This window comes from Aquarana catesbeiana, linkage group LG09, assembly GCF_042186555.1.
Source record: "Aquarana catesbeiana isolate 2022-GZ linkage group LG09, ASM4218655v1, whole genome shotgun sequence".
Lineage (NCBI taxonomy): Eukaryota > Metazoa > Chordata > Amphibia > Anura > Ranidae > Aquarana > Aquarana catesbeiana.
Window position 1 is genome coordinate 98,661,760 of NC_133332.1, and position 26,448 is coordinate 98,688,207.

Here is a 26,448-nt window from a genome sequence, read left to right on the forward strand (position 1 = left end):
GACATCAGCCATTTGATGGCTTGACAATTCTGTGAAAAGCCAACATAACCATATTGGTAACTAACAGTTATTTTTCAAGGTATGCATTGAATGCAACTGTTGTAGGAAACAGATAAAAACCACAAAAGCAATGGGCAGCCCACTAATTTTCTCTGTACATGTTCTCTTACACAAGACATTTTAATTTTCAAAAAGAGAAGCTTGTATGGACGCAACACAAAACAAAATCTTTACGTTAGAAAACAAAATTTTATTTACAGCAAAATATGGGTAACAATATCAATATTGTACAATATACAACTCACTCTCTGGCCAGTCACAGACACATTTGAGCAATAGACGGACCATCTGATTTTACATTTTTGCAAAAATATATTAAATGCATTCACATTAATATAACTAAAAATGTGCATTTATTAAATTCTCACATTCAGGCCTGTATAGCATTGCAACTGTGATCAGTGCATCGTCACAAGTGCAATGCTCAGGCTCCTGCAAATTATCAGGATTAGGTCCATATGGAGGTGCAGAGCTGGCTGGTGGAAGCACCAGGCAATTACAGTGGTGAGTGAGTGATCACCGGCATGGGAGTTTTGATGGGACTTGTGGTATTGTTTACAAACATTGGATGACAGTGTGCTTCTGCAGGGATAAGCTGCCTGCGATTCAGGAAAGTGGTGGGGCGAGGGGGAGGAAGTGTGCGACCATGCTTCAGGTTGCATCCTAAATATAGGAACAACATAAAAACCACGGTCTAAAATGTGCACAAAGCCCTTTACATTCAGAAAACAGATTCATGAAAATCACAGCAATCTAGTCAATGAGCTCAGGTTAAAAAAAAAAAAAAAAGTTTCATACATTCATAGAGCAAAAAGCTCTTAAAATCATAGTTCATTTATTTTACACTGGCCACTACAATACATAGGTGGCCTCCCTAAATAAAAACCCACTACAACCAAAGTCCTCTGTTTGTCTAGAGCACATTAGAAAAGCAATAGAGAACCTAAAAATTTTAGGTTACACACATTTTAGGGACAAACTTTACTGGAGGGCACAGCAGACATCTGGAGTATAGACCCTACTCATAGGAGGATATGCACTAAGGACTCATTCACAATTACTGTGTGCATGAGATCGTATACGTGTTTGACGAAGTTGCTTCTTATAAGTCCTTCCCATTCTAGGCAACACAGTGCATGTGTTTTCATATATGTGCATTGGGATGCATTTAAGCAGTGGTTCCCAAATAGGTCATGTTTTCCAGGATTTCCTTCACCTTGCACAGGTACTTTAAAGGATATGTTCACCTTTCATAACATGTTACACCCATAATTAAGGGTGTAACAAGTAATGACTGCATTGGTCCCCCCCAATCTCCGCTGTGACAGCAGACCGGGAATCTTCTCCCTTTGCCTGCTGCCACAAATCAAAAAAAAAAAAAAAAAGGAGACATGGCCACATGGGGCTCCGCCCACTGGGCAGCGCCACTCATTCACAGTCCTCTAAATGTTAAACTACAAGGTCCGGCAACCTTTGTGGCTGTCGGCTTGTAGTTTTCATTTAACTACCATGGCGCTGTGAGCGATGTGGTAGTTCATGGAGTCTGTCAGAATGTATCCACTTCCTCATACAAGGAAGACCTGCATGGCATCAGCGATCTGCTGATCACTGGTGCAATGCTTTCCAGGCTCCCAAAACAAAAAATGCACTTTTTTACCAGCAGAAAAATGTGCATTTATTATTTTTTGTCAAAGGGTGAACTTATCCTTTAAATGTTAATGGTGTGTCATTTATGACAGCTATTTTATTTAAGAAAATTTCCCAAAACATGGCCTGTTGGGGCTACTTGAGGTGCAAAGTGAAAACACTGCAATAAAAGGTGTGTTGTGTAAAGCAGTGGGTTCTCCATGCTGTCCTCAAGTACCCCCCAACAGGCCATGTTTGCAGGTTTTCCTTTATCTTGCACGGGTGCTTTAAAATCAGAGTCAATGGCTTGGTATTTTGGACAGTGTTTTTATCCAAAAAAAATTCCCAAAACATGGCCTGTTGGGGGTACTTGAGGACAGGGTTGAGAACCGTTGGTGTAGAGTAGTTATGAATGTGCTCAAACGGTGCAAAAAAAAAAAAAAAACCCCACACACAACCAGAAAGGATACAGTCCCTGCCAGAAGATTCCTGAGCTTCTAACAGCTGCACCTTCTGCACTGGACTAGCCAATCAAGGTCTTTCCATGGTTCTTTGGAAGTGTCAAACTGGACCTCCAGATCGGGAGAATCCCTGTGGAAACACCTTAGCAGGTTGTCTACTAGCTGCCTACTGTTATGATGAGTGGCTTATGCTCCCTCTAGGCAGCTGTTCCCTAAGGTCTACAGTGCAAACTTTTTAACTTGCACCCCCCATTCCTGGTTAATAACTTAGCTGCATTTTTACATGGAGAGCATGTGCATAATCATTTCCACGCCAGCACAACCAAAGCAGGTCCCTTACCAGTGTTAGGCGCAGCTCCAATTGTTCATTACTATGCTACCTGCAAAGTCGGGTTCGCCATCAAATGTGCCTTTGCTTCATGGCCAGCCAGTAAGTCCAACTCCCTGGATGAGGCCAGCTGAACTATGTGTAGTTTATTTGGTTTACCTGTGGCAAATCCACATGGGTCTTGGAAACTTAGTGTGGTCATATTGTTGGTTAGAAACCAATGAAATTAGCCAGTGGGAAGGCTATTTCGTCTAGATACCGGCAGTGGATTTACAACCAGCCTGGTTTTCAAAGATAAAGTAGTAATGAGCAGGTGGAGTAGTCCTCTGACACAAAAGCAGAGGGTGCCCCGATTCATATTATATAAACTAGGGTGCAGTAAAGCATATGTCCTAAAATGCCTTACAAAATTGTCCAGTTAATTGGCTCCAAAGCTAGCTCAAAACTCAGGATCTGTGAGAAGGACGACGATAAAGACGACAGCTCTCTGTTTATGTACAAAAGTCTATAGCAGCCCAACATGCCCCCTGCAGAAATCCTCAAATTTGTACTGGTGTGTAAATAAAAATCAAGCAAAATTAATACATTTAAAACATATATTTTATGCATCCCCAGTTTGTCTAAATTTCATTAATATGAAACAATTGGGCTTTAAACCTGAACTTCAGGCCAATATAAAAGGCGTATGTGGTGATGGGGGACCTTGCCGAATAAACAAGGTAAGGGCTTTTCAATGTACTGCTGCTCTTTCTCTCTCTCCAATCAGCAGGATTGATCAAGTTTTGCTGCTGCAATGGATGTCAAGCACCTAGCTGAGTTTTCTGGCAGGGGTGAACTGATCCCAGAAATGGCTGAACAGAATAACCAAGGACTGACTAACTGGACAAGAGAGATTTGCATTGCATCTGTGCATTTAGTAACAAAAATGCACTGTCTGGAGAACAAATAAATTAGGCCTCTTATGCTTTTTCTTGAAATCATTCAAGGTTTTCAAAAGGTAAAATAATGACCATGTACCTATACTTTGGGTGATTAAGACAGCATGTTAGTTTTGCGCTTGACTATCTGGCAATGAAATGCTACTGACAAAAACAGTATCAAGAGATTGTACGAAGATTAAATGTGTTTGATTGCATACACTGTACAGAGCTGATGGGCTTGAGCACCAAACTGCCAATATATAAATCTGGCCACAAGCAAAGACAAAGATCCACTTGCCCAACCTTTGATTTAGAGATCAGGTCTATATAGGCAGATGGACATATTAGGTAGCACCCATTTTGTATGCATCTGGAACAAAACTGATTACTGAAAGAGTTAAAGGAAAAAGATCTGTGCAGTTATTAGTAATTAATAACTTCCTCCATTTAATTTCATACATGCTTCGAAAACACAGAAAGAAGGAGGGTAGTTGCTATGGACAACTCAGTCAGTTATTAGGATACCCACTGGGACTTCAAAAGGAAGACAATATATTCAAACAGTGGTCATTTCAACATAGATTCACCAAGTTGATAACCTTGCTATAGCATTTATTCAGTCATTATGCCTCCAAAAAAAAAGGAGGCAGTCATTTTGTTGGCCTCATTGATGCAAACCGTATTGAAGTGCGTTCTGATCAACATCAATGGTTCACTTCCCCAAAATAAACGGCTTCCACCTTCTGTGGGCAAATTCTCGTGGCTTCCATACCTTCTGCCCCAATGGAATGTACCAACATGATCAAAAAGTCACATTTACCTTATGTGACGACATAGTACAAAAGAAAGGAAAAAAAAAACAAAAAAAACCAGGGAGGATCAATGACGGTGATGAGGGCTCCTGGATCTCGAACGGGACCTCCTGTTATAGAAAAGAGTTTATTTTCAGGAAAGAAAAGAATTAAGCATTTAAAAACGGGCATACACTTTTTCATAAAGGAACAAAGCTAAAATAATTTTCTCCTTAATTAAGAGCCTGTACACAATCACTGCATCCTTGCTCTAAACTGGCCTGTTACTAAAAGCCTTGGTCACAGTTAGGCTGATCGGAGCCAAATAGATCAGCTTCTTGGTGGCAACTCCCATCCCATCAGTTTTATTTTAAAAATGTGCAAACTCTTATTTTTACGAAAGAAATGGCTACTTAATGCGTATGCATTCTAAAAGAGTGCGTTTTATACCAAAGACTCCTATAGTTACAGTTGATCACCTGCAGATCCAAAAAGACAACATACTTACTTGTATGGTATTAACCTAGCTGTGAAGAAAGCAAGGGGCTGCTTTGAAGGATACTAGGTTATGAGGTTGTCTGTTAAGAGAGCCTACAATATTTCCTAATGGGCAAGAGGACGGGGTTTCTTTAGGTGCAGTGCGCATCTGTAAAGTATTCACAGCGCTTTGCTTTTTCACTTCCACATTGTTATGTTACAGCCTTATTCCAAAATGGATTAAATTCATTAGTATCCTCAAAATTCTACAAACACTACCCCATAATGACAATGTGAAAGACGTTTGTTTGAAATCTTTGCAAATTTATAATAAAAAAAAAAAAATGATAAATAAATCACATGTAGATAAGTATTCACAGTAGGGATGCACTGAAATTTCAGCCACCGAAACATATCATCCGAAAATGGTCTTTGGCAAAATGCTGAAACGGAAATCACGCCAATGGCGGCGCAGAAAATGGGGCAGGGCCCCGCCCCTGGTGCCAGCTGGAACGGGGGTGTCGTTCTGGAGCATCCCCCTCTAGCCCCAGTCCAGTCCTCTCCTCCCTGACAAGCGACTGAAAGCGAAACAGTGCTCCATCTATGGAGGAAAGCTGTCAGCACACCGCATTAGGGAGCAGCTTGTCAGAATGATCAGCGGAGGGGAGCATTATCAGTGTGCAGCACCACGGGGGTTAATAGTGCAGGACTTGTTGTTTGACATGCTGTCGTTTCACTGAGCGGGCTCACCGTTTCTAACAGCATGTCAAACAACAAGTCCTGCACTCTTAACCTCCGCGGTGCTGCACACCGATAATGCTCCTCCCACTGATCATACCGGCAAGCTGCTCCTTAACGCAGTGTGCTGACAGCTTTCCCTCATAGATAGAGCACTGTTCTTGGCTTTGCCTTGCTAACACTGCCCTGTCCTGATCCCGTCATACTAAGGCAGGCTGCATGATGGGCACTGGTGAGGCACCATCTCCTGTACCATGTCCCCAGTCTCTGACCCATCTCCTGTGCCATGTCCCCAGTCTCTGACCATCTCCTGTGCCATGTCCCCAGTCTCTGACCATCTCCTGTGCCATGTCCCCAGTCTCTGACCATCTCCTGTGCCATGTCCCCAGTCTCTGACCATCTCCTGTATAAATATATTTTTTAAAAAACGTCATTTTCGGTTTTTGGCTTAGCGTATTTTTCATTTTCGGTATCGGCACCAAAAAACCCATTCGGTGCATCCCTAATTCACAGGCTTTGCTCAGTACTTTGCTGAAGCATCTTTGGCACCAATTACAGACCCAAAGTCTTTTTGAGTATGATGCTACAAGCTTGGAACACCTATTTTTGAACAGTTTCTCCCATTCTTCTTTGCAGGACCTCTCAAGCTCCATCAGGTTGGATGGGAGTGTCGTTGCACAGCCATTTTCAGATCTCTCCAGAGATGTTGAATCGGGCTCAAGTCTGGGCCACTCAAGGACATTCACAGAGTTTTCCCATAGCCACTCCTTTGTTATCTTGGCTGTGTGCTTAGGGTCGTTGTCCTGATGGAAGATGAACCTATGCACCAGTCTGAGGTCCAGAGCACTCTGGAGCAGGTTTTCATCAAGTATGTCTCTGTACATGGCTGCATTCATCTTTCCCTCAATCCCGACTAGTCTCCCAGTTCCTTCCGCTGAAAAACATCCCCAAAGTATGATGCTGCCACCACCATGCTTCACTGTAGTGATGGCATTGGCCAGGTAATGAGTAGTGGCTGATTTCCGCCAGACATGACACTTGCCATTCAGGCCAAAGAGATCAATCTTTTTTTCATCAGACCGAAGAATTTTGTTTCTCATGGTCTATGAGTCCTTCAGGTGCCTTTTTTTGAGCTGTAGAAACAGCTCAAGGATGATCAGTGGAAACAGGATGCACCTGAGCTCAATTTTGAGTGTCCTGGCAAAGGCTGTGAATACTTATGTACATGTGATTTTTGTTTTGTCTTTCTATTTTTAATAAATTTGCAAACATTTCAAACAAACTTCTTCACGTTGTCATTATGGGGTATTGTTTGTAGAATTTTGAGGAAAATATAGAATTGAATCAATTTTGGGATAAGGCTGTAACATAACAAAATGTGGAAAAAGCGAAGTGCTGTGAATTCTTTCCGGATGCACTGTATCCAATTACAAAAAAAATTAAAAAAAAGAAGTTTAATGTGCTCAAAATTAAAATACAGGCTTCAATGTTAAATGTCATATTACAGGGAATAAAAAAGCATAATGGCATAAACAAATCTTAAAAAAAAAAACAAAAAAAAAAAAAAAAACAAAAAAAAAAACAAACCACACAGCTCACTCCTTAGTATTTTCACTGCTTCACAAATATTTGACATCTGCTCTACCTTACTACACAAAAATCACACAACCTGATAAAGTTTTTAGATCTCTCACCTTTTTGAAGAGCTGTGCTCCCGACCTGCATAAAGAAAAAGGCCTGTGCTGTGATATGGCAACTAAACAATGGCATCAAATTTATCAAAATACTTAGAGAAATACACCGTAAGGCCTCATGCATACTGGACATTTTTACAGCTGCTGTTTTTGGCTTCAGACGTTTTTTTCTACAGTTAAACTCTCCAGAATGTTATCCTATATGTCCATGCACACATAGGCTGTTAATTATTTTTGGTGGAAAAAAAAAAAAAAACAAAAAAACAAAAAAAACAAACCAAAAACGAGTGAATGCCAAGAGGCGTTTTTCAGCTGTAAAAAAACGCTCCAGTGACAAAAAACTCCTAAAAACATAGAAAAACACAGATAAACGATTAAAAACGCGGCTCACCAGCGTTTTTGATCCCACAAAAGATGAACAAACCAACCCACACACGCTTAACCACTTCCCTACCACGCATAGTGACATGACGGCGGCAGGAACCCTCTGTCCTTCTGGGCTGCCGCCCTATGACGTCTTTTACTTCCAGACCCTCTAGGGGGTGCGAGCGCCTGCCGCATCACTAGGCACCTGATGCGCATGCCGGACGGCTGCGATGTCTGCGGGGCACTCGCGATTGCTGGTAAACACAGCAGGACCATGGATCTGTGTGCGTAGACACACAGATCCACGTCCTGTCAGGAGAGAGAAGATTCCCCTCTGGGAATGGTCCCAAAATAGTGTCAAAAGTGACTGCCGCAATATCGCAGTCACGGAAAAAAAAAAAAAAAAAAAAAAAAAAAAAAAAAAAAAAAAAAAAAAAAAAAAAATCGCAGATTGCCGCCATTACTAGCAAAAAAATAAATAAAAATGCCATACATTTATCCCCCATTTTGTAGGCGCTATAACTTTCGCGCAAATATATATACGCTTATTGCGATTTTTTTACCAAAAATATGTAGAAGTATACATAATCGGCCTAAACTGAGGAAAAAAATAGTTTTTTTTTAATGGGATATTTATTATAGCAAAAAGTAAAAAAAGTGTTTTTCTTTCAAAATAGTTGTTTTTTTTTGTTTATAGCGCAAAAAATAAAAACCGCAGAGGTGATCAAATACCACCAATAGAAAGGTCTATTTGTGGGGAAAAAAAAAAAAAAAAATCATCAAAATTTCATATGGGTACAGTGTTGCATGACCGCCCAATTGTCATTCAAAGTATAACAGCGCTGAAAGCTGAAAGTTAGTCTGGGCAGGAAGGGGGTGAAAATGCCCAGTATTGAAGTGGTTAAAAACGCTATTGCAAAAACGCTGAAAAACTCACTGCAAAGCTACTGGTGTTTTTATAACGTTATTATAACGTCCAGTGTGCATGGGGCCTAATAAGAAAGTAAGATATTGTTTAAAAGAAGAGCTGTAGAAGGCCCTAAAAATAACAAATCTCTTGCAGTGGGGAACGAACTGGCATACAAACTTGGGAACTGAAATACCATAACAGATCAGCCTCCCAGGTTTACACCTTGTATTCAGGTGCTGGCAGAGATAGATCAATGCACACTATATTCAACTCCAATGTAAGGCGAAATGAAAGACAGGCTTCTGCTCAGATCATGACATTCTACACACATTGGGCCTAATCATAAAGGGGAACTGACACCTTTAAAGTGGAAGCGCCACTCTAGCATTGCCTCACATCCACTCAAGTAATGTGACATCTGTGACCTCGCTTGGTTGGCACGTTCTTGCCAGCTTCTTCGAGATTAAGAATTTTTGACCATTTTACAATTCAAAGTGCCTTAAACTGCTTAAACCACAACTGCTTAAAGAGGAACTGCAGTTTGCTCACATAATTTGTAATAAAAACATCTTTGCCATTCTGAAGCTTCCCTCCAACCACTTTGTGTATAGAGATATACATCTATAGATATATATATATATATATATATATCTGATTCTGTACTTGCCAAATATGCTGCAGAAATCTCCCTCCACCGAGTCTGGCTGCAACAATTTTAACTGTGGGCAGCTGAAGCTGCTGCTTGTTCACTTCCTGGATTTACACAGAGGCACACCTCCAGCTCTGCAGCTCTCATTGGCCCTCTTGACTCATCCCCTACTCCCTTCCTGGCAAACTCCCACGAGAGTGAGAGAGCGCTGTGCACAATGTCATAAGCCTAGGCTTTTTACCAGACAAGAAACAGCAAGTGAGCGGTATAAGGTATTTACTGTCAGAAAAAAATTTAAAAAAAAAAAAAAAAAAAAAAAAAAAAAAAAAAAGGAAGAAGGTTTTACTATCCAAAAGTTAAAAACAACAAGGGCAGAAGATTTAATAGATGGAAAGATGAAAAAAAAAAAAAAAATTACGGAAGTTCCGCTTTAAGTCAAATGGGCCCCATTATGTGAACATTAGAGGAAGCTATAATCAGAGGGGGGGGGGGGTGGGGGTGTTATAATAGGACATTGCTCCAAGGTAAGGGAAAAGCCTTTACCCTGAGCAGTGTTTTGCGTTTCCTGTAGGCCATCAGCAGAACACGTGTTATTGGGTAATTTTGTCTCAGTCCCTTTCCCCCGTGAGCGGCCAATTCTAATAAAAGTGAGGCAAAAAAAAAAAAAAAAGAAGAAAAGAAAAACCACACACCACAACACAGCCCACACCTCTAAATAGAGCCTTCACCTAAGGACACTAGCAAAAATAGAGTCACGGAGTAAATGGGGTTATATAAGCGTGCAAAAGGGCAGCACTGGCAACGTTATTTTTCAGTGTCCTATGACCTGAAGGTAGCTTGCATATAACGATATAAAACACACACACACACACAACGTAGAAAGTGGCATTATTTTTAGTCTATAATTATCCCAATGGAAAACTTACTTCTAAGAGCTATTCTCACACTACACTTACTGTGTCTTGGTGAAGGCGATCTGCTTCTGGTATAATGTCTCTCCCACTCGTCACGCTCCCTCTCACGACGCTCGCGCTCTCTGTTGAGAAGCAATGAATGCAGACCACTTACTATGCTTCTGAAGTTGCTACATACATTTAAAAGAAAAGATCCTTACCACTCATCACTGCTGCAATATGTAGACAGTGGTGAAGTGAAATTCAAAATCAGACGCCTGCAGGAGTATCAACTTTCTGATCCTCCTCATGTCCTGTAGAAAAGTAGGGGTCGGCGGAAGGAGTCACATAGCATACTGGCGGGGACCAGTAAATTGACACTACCAGAAGTGTGGGATTCTAAAGAGTCTGAGTGGCGACAACTCTTCAATATAGTAGAGACTAGGGGTGAGGGCAGCAGGAGGAGCAAGTATTTACTATCATCTTTCCAGGGAAGCTTTTAATTTGGAAACAAAGCTGCTTGGAAAAACCAAGTTAGACTTACCGGTAACTTGTTTTCCAGAAGTCTTTCAGGACAGCACCTGAGAGACAGCGACTCCACCCACCGGAACAGGAAACACCCTCTTCCTCCAAACTTTAAAGGGAGGCGCCTCCCCACCATACCTCAGTTGTAGTAGAGAAGACCTCCGGCCCCGGCTGGAACACATAACCACATACGTTAGTCACAGCATAGTATATACAATACAATAGGGCGGGATGTTGCTGTCCTGAAAGACTTCTGGAAAACAAGTTACCGGTAAGTCTAACTTGGTTTTTCCCAAGGCGTCTTTCAGGACAGCACCTGAGAGGATAACAGAGACTTACCCCCTTAGGGCGGGACAACAGCTTGCAGGACCTTTCTGCCAAACGCCTGATCATTAGCAGATGTGAGGTCCAGCCTGTAATGTTTCACGAATGTGTGAAAACTCGACCAAGTTGCCGCCTTGCAGATTTGTTCAGGGGTGGCACCAGCTCTTTCTGCCCAAGTGGCTGCTAATGCTCTTGTTGAGTGCGCAGAAATTCCTGCTGGAGGAGACACACCTGCAAGCGAATAAGCCTCTGAAATGGCTAGCTTTAGCCACCTTGCTAAAGAGATTTTAGAAGCCTGGCAACCTTTCCTGTTGCCTGAAAATAGCACAAACAGAGAATCTGAACGTCTAAAGAGCTTTGTCCTTTCCAAGTAACATAACAAAACTCTTCTAACATCCAACATGTGAAAACAAGTCTCCTTCTCCCCTACTGGGTTGGGGCAGAAGGTCGGAAGTACAATGTCCTGAACACGATTTTGTACTGAAGCTACCTTTGGTAAGAATTTCTGATCTGTTCTAAGTATAACCCTATCTGGGAAGATAGATAAATAGGGTTCCTTAACTGATAAAGCATTAAGCTCACTGATCTTGCGTGCAGAGACCATGGCAATCAGAAACACAGACTTAAAAGTGAGATATCTGAGTGGCGCTTCTTCCAAAGGTTCAAAAGGACTCCTTGTTAGAGCCTGGAGGACTATCGACAGATCCCATTTTGGAAACAACTTAAGTGGTGCTGGTCTGGATCTCGTAAGGGATCTGAAAAATCTGGTTACCAACGGATCTGAGGCCACCGATTTTTCTAGGAACACTGCTATCGCAGCTACCTGCACCTTCAAGGTACTAACTGCTAGTCCCTTGTCAGCACCAACCTGTAAAAATTCCAGAATGGAAACAAGACTCCCTGGGTCATGGTCAGATGAATTACACCATGTAATGTAAACCTTCCAGACCTTGGAATAGATATTTCTAGTCACCCTTTTCCTACTGGATAATAGCGTAGAGATTAACCGGTTGGAAAAACCTTTGCTCCTTAAGAGCTGCTCTTCAGATACCAGGCTGTGAGCGCCAAAGTGGCTACCTCTGGGTGATTTACTGGCCCCTGAAATAGTAAATCGTGCCTGAGGGGCAGATGCCAACAAGGCCTGACCGCCATTTTCAGAACGGTTGAAAACCAAGCCCTTCTTGGCCAAAAAGGCGTGATTAGGATAACCGGTACTGTTTCCCCTTGAATCTTTCTTAATACTAAGGGAATTAACTGGAATGGGGGGAAAGCGTAGCAGAGATGGAATCTCCATGGATACGCCAAGGCATCTGTTCCTAGTGACCCGTCGTGATTGCTTAGGGAAAAAAATTGCGGAACCAAGGCATTCTCCTTTGGAGGGGAACAGGTCCACCTCTGGCAGCCCCCACTTCTCGACAATCATGGCGAAAACCTCTGGGTTCAGCGACCATTCTGCTTCCCGAATGGGGTTTCTGCTCAGGAAATCCGCTACCCCGTTCAGGGATCCCCTTAGATGGACTGCTGATAAAGACAGCAGGTGTCCTTCTGCCCAACGGAGAATGCTCATGGCTAGTACTTGCAGCGATTTGCTCCTTGTACCTCCCTGCCTGTTTATGTAAGCCACGGCCGTGGCATTGTCTGTTAGTATTTGAACATGCTGGGCCCGAAGCCCCTGAGCAAATTACTTCAGAGCCAAGTCGATCGCCTTGAGCTCTCTCCAGTTTGAGGACTTGGTCGCCTCTTTCCTGGACCAGTTTTCCTGAGTGAAACCCTTTTCTAGGTGGGCTCCCCAACCCCAGGAACTGGCATCGGTTGTCAGCCTTTTTCCGATTGGAAAGGCCCAGACTAACCCCTCCGATAGGATATCCTGCCTTTTCCACCACCATAGTGACCTCTTCACTTGGGTTGGAACTCTTACCTCTGAATCTAGGGATTCCAAATTGTGATCCCAAGATCTCAGAAGAAAAACCTGCAGATGTCTGAAGTGCAGTCTTGCCCACTGAACAGCTGGCATTGACGAAGTCAGAACACCCAGGGCTGACATGACCAACCTTACCGTCAGCTGCTGGTTGGTCTGCAAAAAAGACACTGTATCCTGGATTTTTCCTTTCTTCTCTGAAGGAAGAAAAATTCTTTGGCTTACCGAATTTATTATATACCCTTGAAACCGAATCTCCTGAGATGGTTCCAGGGAAGATTTTTGGAGATTTAGGATCCAACCTAGAGACTCCAGATGGCTGCATGCTCTGCTTAAATTGCTCCTCAACTCCTCTCTTGAGGGGGCGAAAAATAGCAGATCGTCCAAGTAAGGAATTACTGCGATTCCCTGAAGACGCAGCGGAGCTAGGGCTTCTGCCATTACTTTGGTAAAAATTCGGGGTGCGGATGATAGCCCGAAGGGGAGGGCTCTGAATTGCAGATGCTGAATTCTGCCTTCCAACCTTACCGCCAACCTGAGAAACCTCTGGGACTGGGATGAGATTGGAATATGCAGGTATGCATCCTTTAGATCCACTGACGCCATGAAACAACCTGGAGTCAGAAGATTTCTGGCGGTGAAAATTGAGTCCATCTTGAACCTTCTGTATTTGATGGCTCTGTTTAGTGGCTTTAAATTTAGAATTAAACGAAATCTTCCTGTTGGTTTTTTTACCAGGAAGACATGTGAATAGAAACCCTCGTGCCATTCCTCTGGTGGCACCGGGATTACTACACCCTGTTGCATCAGTTCCTCCAGAGAGGATTTCATGGCCAGGGCCCTTATTGGATCTCGAGGAGCATTTGTTACCAGAAACCTTCTTGGGGGGGCTTCTGGAAAACTCGAGAGTATAACCCTGCGAGAGAGTGGTCAGAATAAACTGATTTGTAGTTATCACTGACCACTGCGGAAGAAACTCTCGTAATCTTCCGACGACCCGCAGAGATGAGTCATAGTGAGTTTTCGGCCTGTGAAGGAGGACGGAAGAGAATTCCGCCTTTGCCCTTCGCCTTTTGCGCGGACCAATTTTTTCTCCTGCCCTGAAACTTATTTTCCTGCTGTTGAGTTTTTTGAGGTCGAAAAAGACGTTTTGGGGTCTGCTTTTTCCTTTTTGACCGGAAAGGACTTCTTCTTATCGGCAGTTCTGTCTAGGATATTATCTAGATATGGGCCAAAAAGAAAGGTCACCTGAAAAGGGAATACCACAAAGTTTACTCTTTGAAGCTGTATCACCTGGCCAGGTTTTTAGCCATAAAGCTCTTCTCGCAGCATTTGCTAAAGCTGCAGACCTAGCTGACATTTTGATAGCTTCAGCCGAAGCATCAGCAATATAAGCAACCGCAGAAATCAGGGTAGGAAAGGAATCTAAGATCTCCTGCTTGGGGGAATCTGCCACTATATGAGATCTAAGTTGGTTCACCCAGTATTCCAGATTCCTGGCTACACAGGTTGTGGCCATTGCTGGTTTTAAATTGCTCATGATTGATTGCCATGATCTCTTGAGCAAAAGATCCATGCGTTTGTCCATTGGATCCCTTAGAACACCCATGTCTCCAAAAGACAGGTCTGTGGATCTTGAGACCTGTGAAAAGGCCGCATCCAACCTGGGCACCTTATTCCACACCGCAGAAGGGTCCTCCTCAAAAGGGAATCGCCTTTTGTGGGCTCTGGAAAAAAAGGGCTTTTTCTCTGGATCTTGCCATTCCTTAGTAATGGCGTCAGAAATGACCGAATGAACCGGAAATGTTCGCCCCTTAGGCTCATTTAACCCTGCATACATGCGGTCATGAAGAGATAACTCCTTCTTTTCCTCACTTAAGGCAAGTGTAACATGGATAGCCTTAAGGAGTCCGTCTACCTCCTCTAGGGAAAGCTTAAATTTGGAAGGAGCCACCTCCGCTTCCTCACCCCCCTCCTCCGAATCTTTAACGGAAGGAGTAGGGGACTGCTCTTCCCTGATAGAGGGGCCTTCAGGTAAAGCTTCTACCATGGGGAAAGAAATAGAACCCTGGGAAGCCTCAGAAGTGGATGGCTGACTAGCAGCTGGATTAACTAAAGAGTCACGAAAAGTCTGAATCGTGGCGTATAGTTCCTTCTTTACAGAGGCAACCAGATCATCACAAACCGAAGCTGATTCCTCCTTAACTAAAGAAGTGATGCATGTACTGCATAAGACTTTTTTCCAATTTTCTCCCATTTTGGCCCTGCAAGAAGGACATCTCTTTTTTGGGTCAGAGCTTTTAGCCTGTGAGAGAAAAAACAAAAAAGGGAAAAAAACCAGGGGACCTTTTAGTGAGACCCGGTCTCAGCTACACAAGAATCACCCACAGGTGCACTAAGAAGAAACCAGTCAGCCTCTAGTGCCCAGACAGGCCCCTTGCCACTAGGGGGTAAGAAAAAAGAAAATAGACCAAACCCAGGAAAAGGAAGAAAGGCAGACTTAAACTGCTGCTCCTACCTGAGCTTTACTGGCGCCTGTGCCTGTCCCCACCGCTGCAGACGCTGAGTCCTCCATCTCTGGTGTGCAGCTCCTCACTTGTGGCTTTATAAGCCGCTTCCGGACTCCCATAGTGCATCTGCACCGGACCGGAAGCGGAAGTAGGCGCCAGTTCCTGTCCTCCCTCCTCCCCCCTTGCATCCACGCCGGAAATGACGCTTCTGCTGACCCAGCGACCCCGCCCTGTCACTTCCGCCGCGCCTGCCGGCCAAAAAACATGGCGGCGGCGCACGCGCACCGCCGCCCTATGACCGCGCGGATCACCGGGTCTACGGCTCTCACCGAGCACCAGGAGGGGAAGAGGAGCCCGTTTGCTACCATTGCCGAGGCTTGGGTAGGCCGGGAGGACAGCGGGTCCCTGAAGGAGGAAAAAAAGAAAGGAAGCCCCGTCTCCCAGGAGCACCTGAGAGAACCTGACTCCCCCTCAAAAGATGTTCCCTCCAGGCCGGAGGAAACAAAAACTGAGGTATGGTGGGGAGGCGCCTCCCTTTAAAGTTTGGAGGAAGAGGGTGTTTCCTGTTCCGGTGGGTGGAGTCGCTGTCTCAGGTGCTGTCCTGAAAGACGCCTTGGGAAAAAAAGCTTGTCATAATTTCTTAAATGCTGCTTTGGCTTCAACAAGCATCAATTTTGTTAACTGTACAAGGGTATTCTTCAAATAAGTTTTTATTCGTCATCTCAGCAGAGAATAAGAAAAAAGTAAGCTCCAAGTAATACTGAAACATGAGTACAGCAAGTTCAAGCAATGTAGTAACAATTGGTACAATCTTCGTGCTAGATCGTACCATGAACTGTTGGGTAACCTATGAAGTTTGTCACAGCTGAGATATAAGCTTATAAAGTAAAGGAAAGAGTGTGAGAAAAGAGGAAAAAGAAGGGTAGAAAAAAAAAAAAAAAAAAAAAAAAAAAAAAAGTATTTGGGGAAAAAGAGGGAATAAAAGAATGATAGGGAAATAGCACATTAGCTCATCCATCAGCTCAAGAGGGGTCCTCCCGAAGATGCCACAGCTCCCAGACCTTATGTATTTCCAGCCTATCCTGTATTCTAGCAGTAGATTTCTCCATTAGCTCCACGTCTTTTATTCTGGCGTACAGAGCGTCTTGGGAAGGCGGGGAGCTCCACTTCCAGTTGAGGGCAACCAGACAGCATGCAGCAGTAAGGATGTGTCCGAGTAGTTTCTTGTGCGGTTTTGGAATTTGTAGCGGTGTTACACCTAGCAGAAAAAATGTTGGCGTTAAAGGAACCGGCACCTCAAATAGGCGGGACAACAGGTTCAATGTCCAATGCCAAAAGGGCACTATCAGGGGGCAACTCCATTAGATATGGTAAAGAGTACCTGCATCCCTTTGCCATCGCCAGCATCGGTCAGAGCTAGACGGATAGATGGCGTGGAGCACGTCTGGAGTTAAGTACCAAAAGTAAAGGATTTTATAGGCATTTTCTTTGTAAAGCGTGCAAAAGGAGCTCTTAGCCACCAGGGTCCAGATTGCCTGCCAAGTCATCTCTTAACCTAGTATCTTTTCCCAATGGAGCATATAGGCATGTTTACCCTGGTTTGGCATAGAATAAGCATTGAGTAACTGATATACGTCAGATCAGGCCCAGTCGTGTGAATCCCTCCAAGATTATGCGCTTGAAAAGGGAAGGCGCTGAAAACTGTAAATTTGGAGCAATGGTTTGGGCATAGTGGCATATTTGCAAGTATCCATAGAACACCTTGCCAGGTAACTCAGATTTATTCTGAAGTTCAGCAAGTGTTAGTAGCTTACGAGTTCTAGGGTCTACCAAGTGTCCAAAGTGGACACCTGGTGGGTGAGATCAGCAGGCAGCCTGGGGTTGCAGATAAAGAAAGTTAGGAGTGATTTTGCAGAGCCCATGGTCACGAGATAAACCGCAAACTGATTTCAGACATGGATCCCAGGAGCCTACCCGGGTCCACCTCTGCATTCGCGTTCCAGAGCAAACTGTTCGGGTGTATGGGTGCCAGCCATATTTTTTCAATCTCCGTCCACTTGTTATAAGAACCAAGGGGAACAAGGAAGGTTATAGCGCGCAGTTGGGTCGCTTGGTAATATTTTACAATGTTAGGGAACGCTAGTTCCCCATCAGATCTGGACGCAAAATCCTATGTCTCATAGTTCCAAACAAAGCGTATCAGATTCGCTTGGAGTATTCTCAAGTGCATACAGGGGACAGGAAAAGGCAGTGTTTGGAATAAGTATAGGAGTTTAGGGAGAATGGTCCCGAAGCCACACGCCCCAAGAGGAATATGTGGTGGGACTTCCATTTTTATAGTAGTTCCCGTGTAGAGCGAAAAAGAGGGGGGGGGGGGGGGGGGGAGTTTGCTTGGTATAGGGTGGCGAATGTCGGTGTAAGGTGAACCCTCAGATATTTGATGGCCGAGGTCTTCCAGTTACAATGGAAACTCGTTTGCAGGTGGTGGACTTCTACATCAGGGATACTGATCAGGAGGGCCTCCGATTTGGACGTATTAATTTTATAACCCGAGAGGGATCTTTAGGTGTCTAGCTCAGCGTGCAGATTAGGTAAGGAAATCCTGAGTCATGGTAAGTATGTCGTCGTCCACAAACAGAAACAGCTTAAACTCCCTTCCCCTGACAGTTATACCCTGAATGTCTAGGTTTCCACGGATAGCTGCTGCCAAGGGTTCATCACAGTGTAAGTAGGGGTGAGGGCGGGCACCCCTGACGGATGCCATTAGTGACTGGGTAGGAGGAGAATAGAGCGAAGGGGGTCTTCACTTGGGATGTAGGGTTAGCATAAAAGGTGTGAGATAGCGAAATCCCATATAGCGCAACAAGGCAAACAGGAAGGGCCAACCAAGCCGGTCAAAAGCTTTTTCCGCGTCCAAGCTTAGTACTAAAAAGGACCCTAGACCATCCCTGTTTGCCACGTCAATTAAGTCTATGACCCTCCTTGTGTTGTCACCCGCCTGACGGAGAGGGACAAAGCCCACCAGATCCTTTGAATTAGGGAGGGGAAGACCGCATTCAAGCGAATCCAGAGCAGCTTGGTAAAGATTTTCAAATCGGAGTTGGGGAGCACTTTGGGCCTGTAGCTAGCACAGAGAGAGGGGTCCTTATCTGGCTTCGGGATTAAAGTGAGGAAGGATCTCTGCATATCTGAGGGTATGGGGGTCTGCTGAAGGAAAGCATTAAAAAGCTTACACATGTAACAAGAGGGGGAGAAAGGATTTGTAGTGTTCGTAAGGGAGATTTACGTGTGGGTAGATTTTTAATGGTCGACTCAAGTTCCTCCTCAGTGATGGGTGCATTGAGGGGGAAGAAGGTCCGAAGGTTGCAGTTGGGGGATTCCACTCTGCTGCAGGTATTGATCTATGTGGTCAGTGAGATCAGGGGGGGGGGGGGGTGTTATTATATAAAGCTGAATAGAACTCCTCTAAGGAATGGCCAATGTCTCGGGAGTGGGATAGTATACAGCCCGATCTATTTTTAAATTTGGTGTGGGGTGGATGTATGACTGTGGTCAGACAGTTTTCTAGGTAATAGGGAGTGAGCTTTATTACTTATTTGTCGTAGCACAATTGTTTCAGCTTAGTGTTGTTCGGAGATGGGTGATTTTTTTTTTCCAGTAAGGGTAGGGATGGAGATACCTGTAGCCGAATGTCGAGGGCCCCAAGTTCCCTTTGTTTGTAAATTGGTAGCCCTAGCGTCTTTTTTCATGGTGGAGGTGAGTGCGATGCAGCGGCCCCGGTGGACTGCCTTATGGGCTTCCCAGAGGGTGGAAATAGAAACCTCAGGGGTGCTTTTTCAAGAAAATACAATTTCAGTGTGGTCTCCAATTCTATTTTGGATGGGAGGTGCTGCAATAGGAAGTTATTCAGCTGCCAATGGCAGGGCTTGCAATTCGGGGCTCCTAAGTCCAGTGTAAGTAAGATGGGGGCATGATTGGACCAGGTGATTGGGAGTATCTGCGCAAACTTGATGATGCGCAGTGTGGTATTATTAACAAAGAGGTAGTCAATACGCTTGTGCATGCGATGAGGGGAGGAATAAAACGTATACTGCCGGTCGCCAGGGGTCAAAAAGAGCATATTGTTTGTCAAGTTGACCGAAGAGTTGAGTCCCTAGAGGCTCGGGCAGGCATATCCTGTGGGTTCACCACATGGCGATCTAGAACCGCAGAGTGAGATAGGTTGAAGTCTCCACCTACAATTAAGAATTTGGTGTGCAAAAAAAAAGGTGCAAATACCTTAGTTACAAAGCGGATCTGGAAGACATTCGGGGCATAAATGACACAAAAGGTGACTGCCTACTCCTGCCAGTGGCCGCGCAGAATGATAAAATGTCCCCGCAGGTCATTGTACGACTCAGAGCATGTGAACGGTGCCCCCTGTTTAAGAATAGTATAGCTAGTACAAGGGTATTCTTATTGTTCAAGTATAAATGGAGTTGCGGGTTAAAACAGCAGTGATTACTATTGGATAAAAGCCTTGTTATCTTGAGAATTGGCTCTACTACTCTCGTCCCATCTGAGGCCAAAAGTACAGAGATCAAAAATGCTGGAAGAATGTAAGCTGTTAGTAAAGGAGATATGCATAGGCTGCGTTTTCAGTACAGAGGGCACCAAGGTAGCAGACTGTAGGAATCATATTTTATGTTGAAGGTCTGTAGTTGGTTTGTATGGGGCAAGGCTGTAGGTCTACAAAAGGACACACAAATGGCAAAATCAGGTTACTTTCACTGCAATTAAAATAAGAGTTATTAGTATCTGGATACTAGTTTGTACACATGGTGAGAACAGAGGGCGGTTATTCCCAGGATGTGGTAGTAATAGCTGAAATGAGTGAGTTGGTAGCACAAAGCTAATAAGGATGCAGTGGTGGAGATACAGTAGGGTCTGTAGGCGACATGCCTAATTCTGCATAAAGAATTTCATCTGGTGTTTTCCCAATACAGGTAACCGAAACAAACTGGGATATAACCTACTACTGTTTGCACAGTTACACATAACTACCATAGTTCACTCACTTCATGCGGATCTTTCGTGCCATGGCTCGTAGCTCGTCTTCCCGCTCCTGTAAGAAAGGAATAGAAGTTGTTGGAATATCTTCCACGCATTCTGTATTGCGCTTAGGTCAGTCCATCCACATACGTCAGTATTTCATTGTTACTGTACAATACCTGCTTACTATCGGTTTTGTTTTCCCTAAGGACTTCACAGTTAAGAATTCCGAAACGGAGATCTCTGATCTGTAACCAGACATGGCAACAAACCAGGAGTTACACTGTCCCTGTGTTTTTTTTTTTATTTTTTTATTATTGTGTTATAGAACACACCACCATTCATGTAGCAGGGATGATGGACAAAAATAGAGTCAGCAAATCTAATAGAATACCAGGCATACCCCACTTTTAAGTACACAATGGGGTTTATTTACTAAAGCTGGAAAGTGCAAAATGAGCCTCACTTCTGCATAGAAACCAATGAGATTCTAACCTCGGCTTGTTCAATTAAGCTTTGGTAATAAAACCTGGAAGTTCATTGGTTTCTATGCAGAAATGAGCCTGATTTTGCACCTTCCAGCTTTAGTAAATAAAACCCACTGTGTACTTAAAATTGGGGTATGCCTGTATCAGTTGATTAGTTTAAAATTGTATTAAAAAAGGTATAAATGAAATACAGCTTTAAGAGGGCTGACCCTTTGAAGAAAACAAATCTGGTATCTCAAAAGGTTGGCTGCGCTAAAAACAGTTTAACGTCTACATACTTGGCGTTCATGCTCCTGTTGAATAACCTTCTCTTGAGCTGCCTTCTTATCCGCCTTGTCTAATAAAAAAAACAAAAAACAAAATTATTAACCAGAAACATTTTAGTTTTTCGTTTTACTAGCACCAAGTTGACTTGGAGGTGGTACTTCTGACACACTGCAGCCTGTAAGAACTTTAGAAAGAGAAGTGATTCTAATTTCTCACATCTGAAGGTATGGTATAGCTACATAAAAAGGGGCGCATGAAGGGGTCTGACATATTAAACAATGATGCTATGTTTCTGATGCTGAAAGAAAGCCTGTCCCCAGACTATTTCATCATAATAATAATAAAAAAAAAAAAATAATAAAAAAATCACAAGTTATATGTGCACACAATGTACTTTATATACGTTATTTACATTTAAAAGATCCTCCAACCCCACCTTACCTCCCAACATATATTATATATACACAATATAAACTTATATAGCCGTCAAGGGAGGAGTGGAGTGAAGGGGAATACTAGTGTTACTAGAATGACACCTCCAAGTCTGCTGACATCACATCCAAGGTGATGGCATACAAACAGCACCCTTAGGGCATTTGGATAAACACTATGTTGGTTTTTGTTAGATACTCATGGGTTCAAGGACTCTCCCACTTCTAAATCAATGGCCCCTAACAGGGTGCAAGGCTAAAACAATCATTGGAAGGTACCTGCAACAGAAGTATTGTATGCTCATCTCTGGTGGCCTCTGTCTCATACCTTTGCTCCATTCCAGCACTGCAGTCCAAAGTCTGTCCTAGCATTTGTCACTTCCAGAAGTGTCAGTGTGGTTCTATCTTCTGACCTTTATGTCGCTGTTGTGTCCTGTAGTAACAGGATGGTGCCAAACACAGCAAGGAACACGGGCATCAGATCCTTCCAAAAGTACAAATGCCAAGTAGACTGACTGAGGCTTCAGAGCACTGTAGAGGTAAGAATATGGTGTCTTGTATTGCAGGGAAACTCCAGTAGGATTTTATTATATATACACAGTACTGTGCAAATTTTTTTAGGCAGATGTGAAGAAATGCTGTAAAGCAAGAATGCTTTCAAAAATATATATATTTTAAATTGTTTATTTTTATTAATTTACAAAGTGCAAAGTGAGCGAACAGAATAGAAATCTACGATCTGCGACTAATCTTTGGCTTCAAACCATATCAATTCGTATAGCGTGTACACAACTTTCGACATCGGATTCAGACTTAACAAAAATGTACAAAATAAACTCCAAAATTCTTGTACGTGAACAGAAAGATTTTCGTTTAAAATGTGTACCGTTTTCGTTCGAGAAGAAAAAAAAAAAAAAAAAAAAAGGAAGAGGAAGGATACGAAAGACTGTGCATGATCAGAAACAAAAAAGAATTTTCGTACATTAGTTCCATCCTTGGTTTCGAATTGCTGTGAAACAACAAGGAAACCAGTTTGATCGCTTAACCCTTTCATGACTAAGCCTATTTTTGAAATTTGGTGTTTACAAGTTAAAATCCGTATTTTTTGCTAGAAAATTACTTAGAACCCCCAAACATTATATATATTTTTTTAGCAGAGAATCTAGAGAATAAAATGACGATTGTTGCAATATTTTTTATCACACGGTATTTGTGCAGTGGTGTTTTAAACGCAAATTTTTGGAAAAGTGACACTTTCATGAATTTAAAAAAATCCAAACAGTAAAGTTACCCCAATTTTTTTGTATAATGTGAAAGATGATGTTACGCCGAGTAAATAGATACCAAACATGTCACCCTTTATAATTGCACGCACTCGTGGAATGGCGACGAACTACGGTGCCTTTGAATTTCCATAGGCGACGCTTTAAAAATTTTTTACGGTTACCAGGTTTGAGCTACAGAGGAGGTCTAGGGCTAGAATTATTGCTCTCGCTCTGACGATCGTGGCGATACCTCACATGTGTGGTTTGAACACCGTTTACATATGCGGGCGCGAATTCCGTATGCGTTTTCTTCGCTGCGCGAGCTCGCGGGGTCAGGGGCACTTTAAAAAAAATTTTTTTTTTTTTTTTTTAATTTATTTTATTTATTTTTGTACTTTATAAATTGTGTTTAAAATTTTTTTTTTTTTTACTTTTATTGCTGTCACAAGCAATGTAAACATCCCTTGTGACAGTAATATGTGGTGACAGGTACTCTTTATGGAGGGATGGGGGGTCTAAAAGACCCCCCATCCCTCCTTTACACTTCAAAGTATTCAGATCGCCGAAAACGGCGATTCTGAATACTGTGTACTTTTTTAAATTCTGCGCCATTGGCAGCCGAGTAAACGGGAAGTGACGTCATGACGTCGCTTCCGCATTTACAAGAAGGAGGCTGGAACGAAGCCGCTCGCAGCTTCGTTCCAGTCCGCCCCCAGCCGCCGAAGGTAGCGGAACGGACACCGGGCCTCCCGATCGCACGGGAGGAACGGTAATAGCGACGGGATGTCCCCTCCCGCTCCTCCGGTATAACAACCGAGCGGCTTTTAGCCGCATCGGTTGTTATACTCGGGTAGCCGATCGCCCGCTGAAAACAACGGTACCGGGATGATGCCTGCAGCTGCGGGCATCATCCCGGTATAACCCCGGAAAGCCGAGTACGCATATATGCGTTCGGTCGGCGGGAAGGGGTTAATGTAAAAAAGGTGTTTACAAGGGCCCAAAAGTACACCACTCAGCGCCAGGGACCCAAGCAGCTCCGAAACAAAGAAAAAACCTTAGTTAGACTTACCGGTGACGGTATTTCTACGAGCCTTTCAGGACAGCACCTTGGAGAGAGCGTAGCTCCACCTCTTAGACAGGAAACACTGCGTGACAACGCCCCTTTAAAAAGCAGCTGCTTCCACCATGCCATCAGTTGTTACCGAGAAATCCTCCGACATGCTGGAAAATATAATCAGACAATTACCAGGTCCTATAATTATACTTTACATATGATAACCAAGGGAGGGAAGTAGGCTGCTGTCCTGAAAGGCTCGTAGAAATACCGTCACCGGTAAGTCTAACTAAGGTTTTCTCCCTTCGCCTTTCAGGACAGCACCTTGGAGAGGATAACCGAGAAACTTACTTCAGGGTGGGACTACTGCCTGCAAAACCTTCCTACCAAATGATTGGTCCGAGGCTGATAGTAGATCCAAGCGGTAGTGCCTTATGAAGGTCGAAAAACTGGACCATGTGGCAGCCTTGCAGATTTGCTCAGGAGATGCCCCAGCCCTTTCTGCCCATGATGCCGCCACTGCTCGAGTAGAATGAGGTAATACCCCTTCCGGAGGTTCCAGACCCAAAGATATGTATGCCTCTTTGATGGCCTGCTTTAACCATCTTCCAAGGGTGCTTTTGGAAGCTTTACCTCCTTTGTGAGTACCTTCCATTAAAACAAAGAGTGAGGATGACTTTCTGATTTCCTTTGTTCTTTCCAGATATTTAAGCAGGCACCTCCTGACATCAAGGGTATGGAAAGCTTCTTCTCCTGCTCCCGAAGGTAAAGGACAAAAAGTAGGGAGAATGATTTCCTGTGTACGGTGAAAAACTGAAGCCACCTTTGGTAGAAATGCTGGATCCGTCCTTAAGACTACCCTATCCTGTAGACATCTCATGAAGGGCTCTTTAATTGAAAGGGCTTGTAACTCACTAATTCTACGTGCGGAAGTTACTGCTACCAATAAAATAGTCTTTAACGTCAAGAAACGTAATGATGCTTCTTCTATGGGTTCAAACGGTGCCATAGTTAGACCCTGAAGAACTAAAGATAAATCCCATTTGGGAAAACTAACAACAGGTCTAGGCTTTACTTTTGCCATTGCCCTAAAAAATCTGATTATTAAAGGTTCCCCTGACAGGGTTCTTTCCAAAAAAACTGATAAAGCAGCTACCTGCGTCTTGAGCGTACTTGCTGCTAACCCCTTCTCCAATCCCTCTTGAAGAAATTCCAAAACTGAAAATGTGGTACGAAAATCAAAGTTTTTACTGGAACACCAAGAATTATAGATCTTCCAGACTTTAAAGTAAATGTCTCTCGTCACTTTTTTTCTACTTGCAAGAAGGGTAGAAATAAGCCTCTCTGATAAACCCTTTCGTCTTAAGATTTGTTCTTCAGAAACCAAGCTGTTAGTTTGAGGTAAGCTGGATCTGGATGGAGAATTCGGCCCTGACTCAACAGGTCTGTCCTGATTGGTAATCTCCAAGCAGGTTTCACTGAGAGGTTCATCAAGGTTGAAAACCAGGGTCTTTTTGGCCAATAAGGAGCTATTAATATTAGCTCCGTGGACTCCAATCTGAATTTGGCTAACACCTTTGGTATCAGTTGGAACGGGGGAAAAGCGTAGGACAGATGGAAGTCCCATTTGTGAGCTAACGCATCTACTCCGAGAGCTTGATCCTGTCTCTGAAGAGAGAAGAAGACTGGTATTTTTGCATTTTCCTCTTTTGCAAAGAGGTCCACTTGGGGATGACCCCAACTCTTGGAAATCTTTTCGAATAATTCCTGATTGAGAGACCACTCTGCTTCCCTTATTTCTTTCCTGCTGAGGAGATCTGCTAAGGTGTTTTCCGTCCCCTTTAGATGGACTGCTGATAGAGAGGCCACATTGTTCTCTGCCCATCTTAGGATCTGATGCGCTAGACCCATTAGGGTTTTGCTTTTTGTGCCCCCTTGCTTTGTTAAATATAATACTGTCGTCATATTGTCTGACAATATTTGGACATGTTGATTCACTAGAAATTCCTGGAGGGAGAGGAGGCTTAAGTGAACAGCCTTTAACTCTCTCCAATTTGAAGATCTTCTTGCTTCTGGTTTGGTCCAAACTCCCTGAACCGTTTTTTCTTCCAGGTGAGCTCCCCATCCCCAGGCGCTGGCATCTGTAGTCAGCCTTCTGGTTACCGGAAAGACCCAAGGAAGCCCTTTTGAAACGTTTCCTAGGTTCCTCCACCACCAGAGAGACCTTTTTGCTCTTGCCCCCAAGTTGAATTTCTTCTCCAGAGGTTCCTGGTATGACCAATTCATCAGGATATCCGATTGCAGAGGACGGGAATGCAACCTGGCCCACTGTACCGAAGGAATTGCTGCTGTCAACAGACCCAGAGCAGACATGGCTTGTCTTACAGAGATCTCTGCGTTGGATTGAAGTGTTATCAGGGTCAACTGCATCTTCTCTATTTTCTCCTGGGGTAGAAAAATTTTCTGTTCTATCGAGTCTATTTCGTACCCCAGAAACCTTACCCTTTGAGATGGAATTAAGTTTGACTTCTGAAGATTGAGAAGCCATCCCAAACCTCTTAAATGTGTTTGAACTGTCTGTAGGTTGACCTCTACTTGACCCCTTGAGTCTGCAAACAGTAGCAGATCGTCCAAATAGGGTACTATTGAAATCCCCTTCAGTCTCAGGGGCTCCAAAGATTCCGCCATCACTTTTGTGAATACCCTGGGAGAAGAGGAAAGA

General features: G+C 43.5%; 1 protein-coding gene across 2 annotated transcripts in view; it reads right to left on the reverse strand.

Annotated features, from left to right (window-relative positions):
• Nucleotides 1-229: 229 nt before the first annotated feature.
• Nucleotides 230-26,448, reverse strand: part of CLASRP (CLK4 associating serine/arginine rich protein) — a 66,359-nt gene continuing 40,140 nt past the window's right edge. The window contains exons 17-21 of one of the 2 annotated variants that reach the window (XM_073599053.1): nucleotides 20,988-21,046; nucleotides 20,248-20,294; nucleotides 9,977-10,056; nucleotides 7,096-7,120; nucleotides 230-4,317 (exon numbers count right to left, since the gene is read on the reverse strand). In XM_073599053.1, coding sequence (XP_073455154.1) covers nucleotides 4,275-4,317; nucleotides 7,096-7,120; nucleotides 9,977-10,056; nucleotides 20,248-20,294; nucleotides 20,988-21,046 — 254 coding nt within the window. In that variant the 3' untranslated portion in view covers nucleotides 230-4,274. Of the gene's footprint in view, nucleotides 4,318-7,095; nucleotides 7,121-9,976; nucleotides 10,057-20,247; nucleotides 20,295-20,987; nucleotides 21,047-26,448 lie in introns of those variants that run through there. The other variant, XR_012235990.1, reaches the window with a different exon arrangement.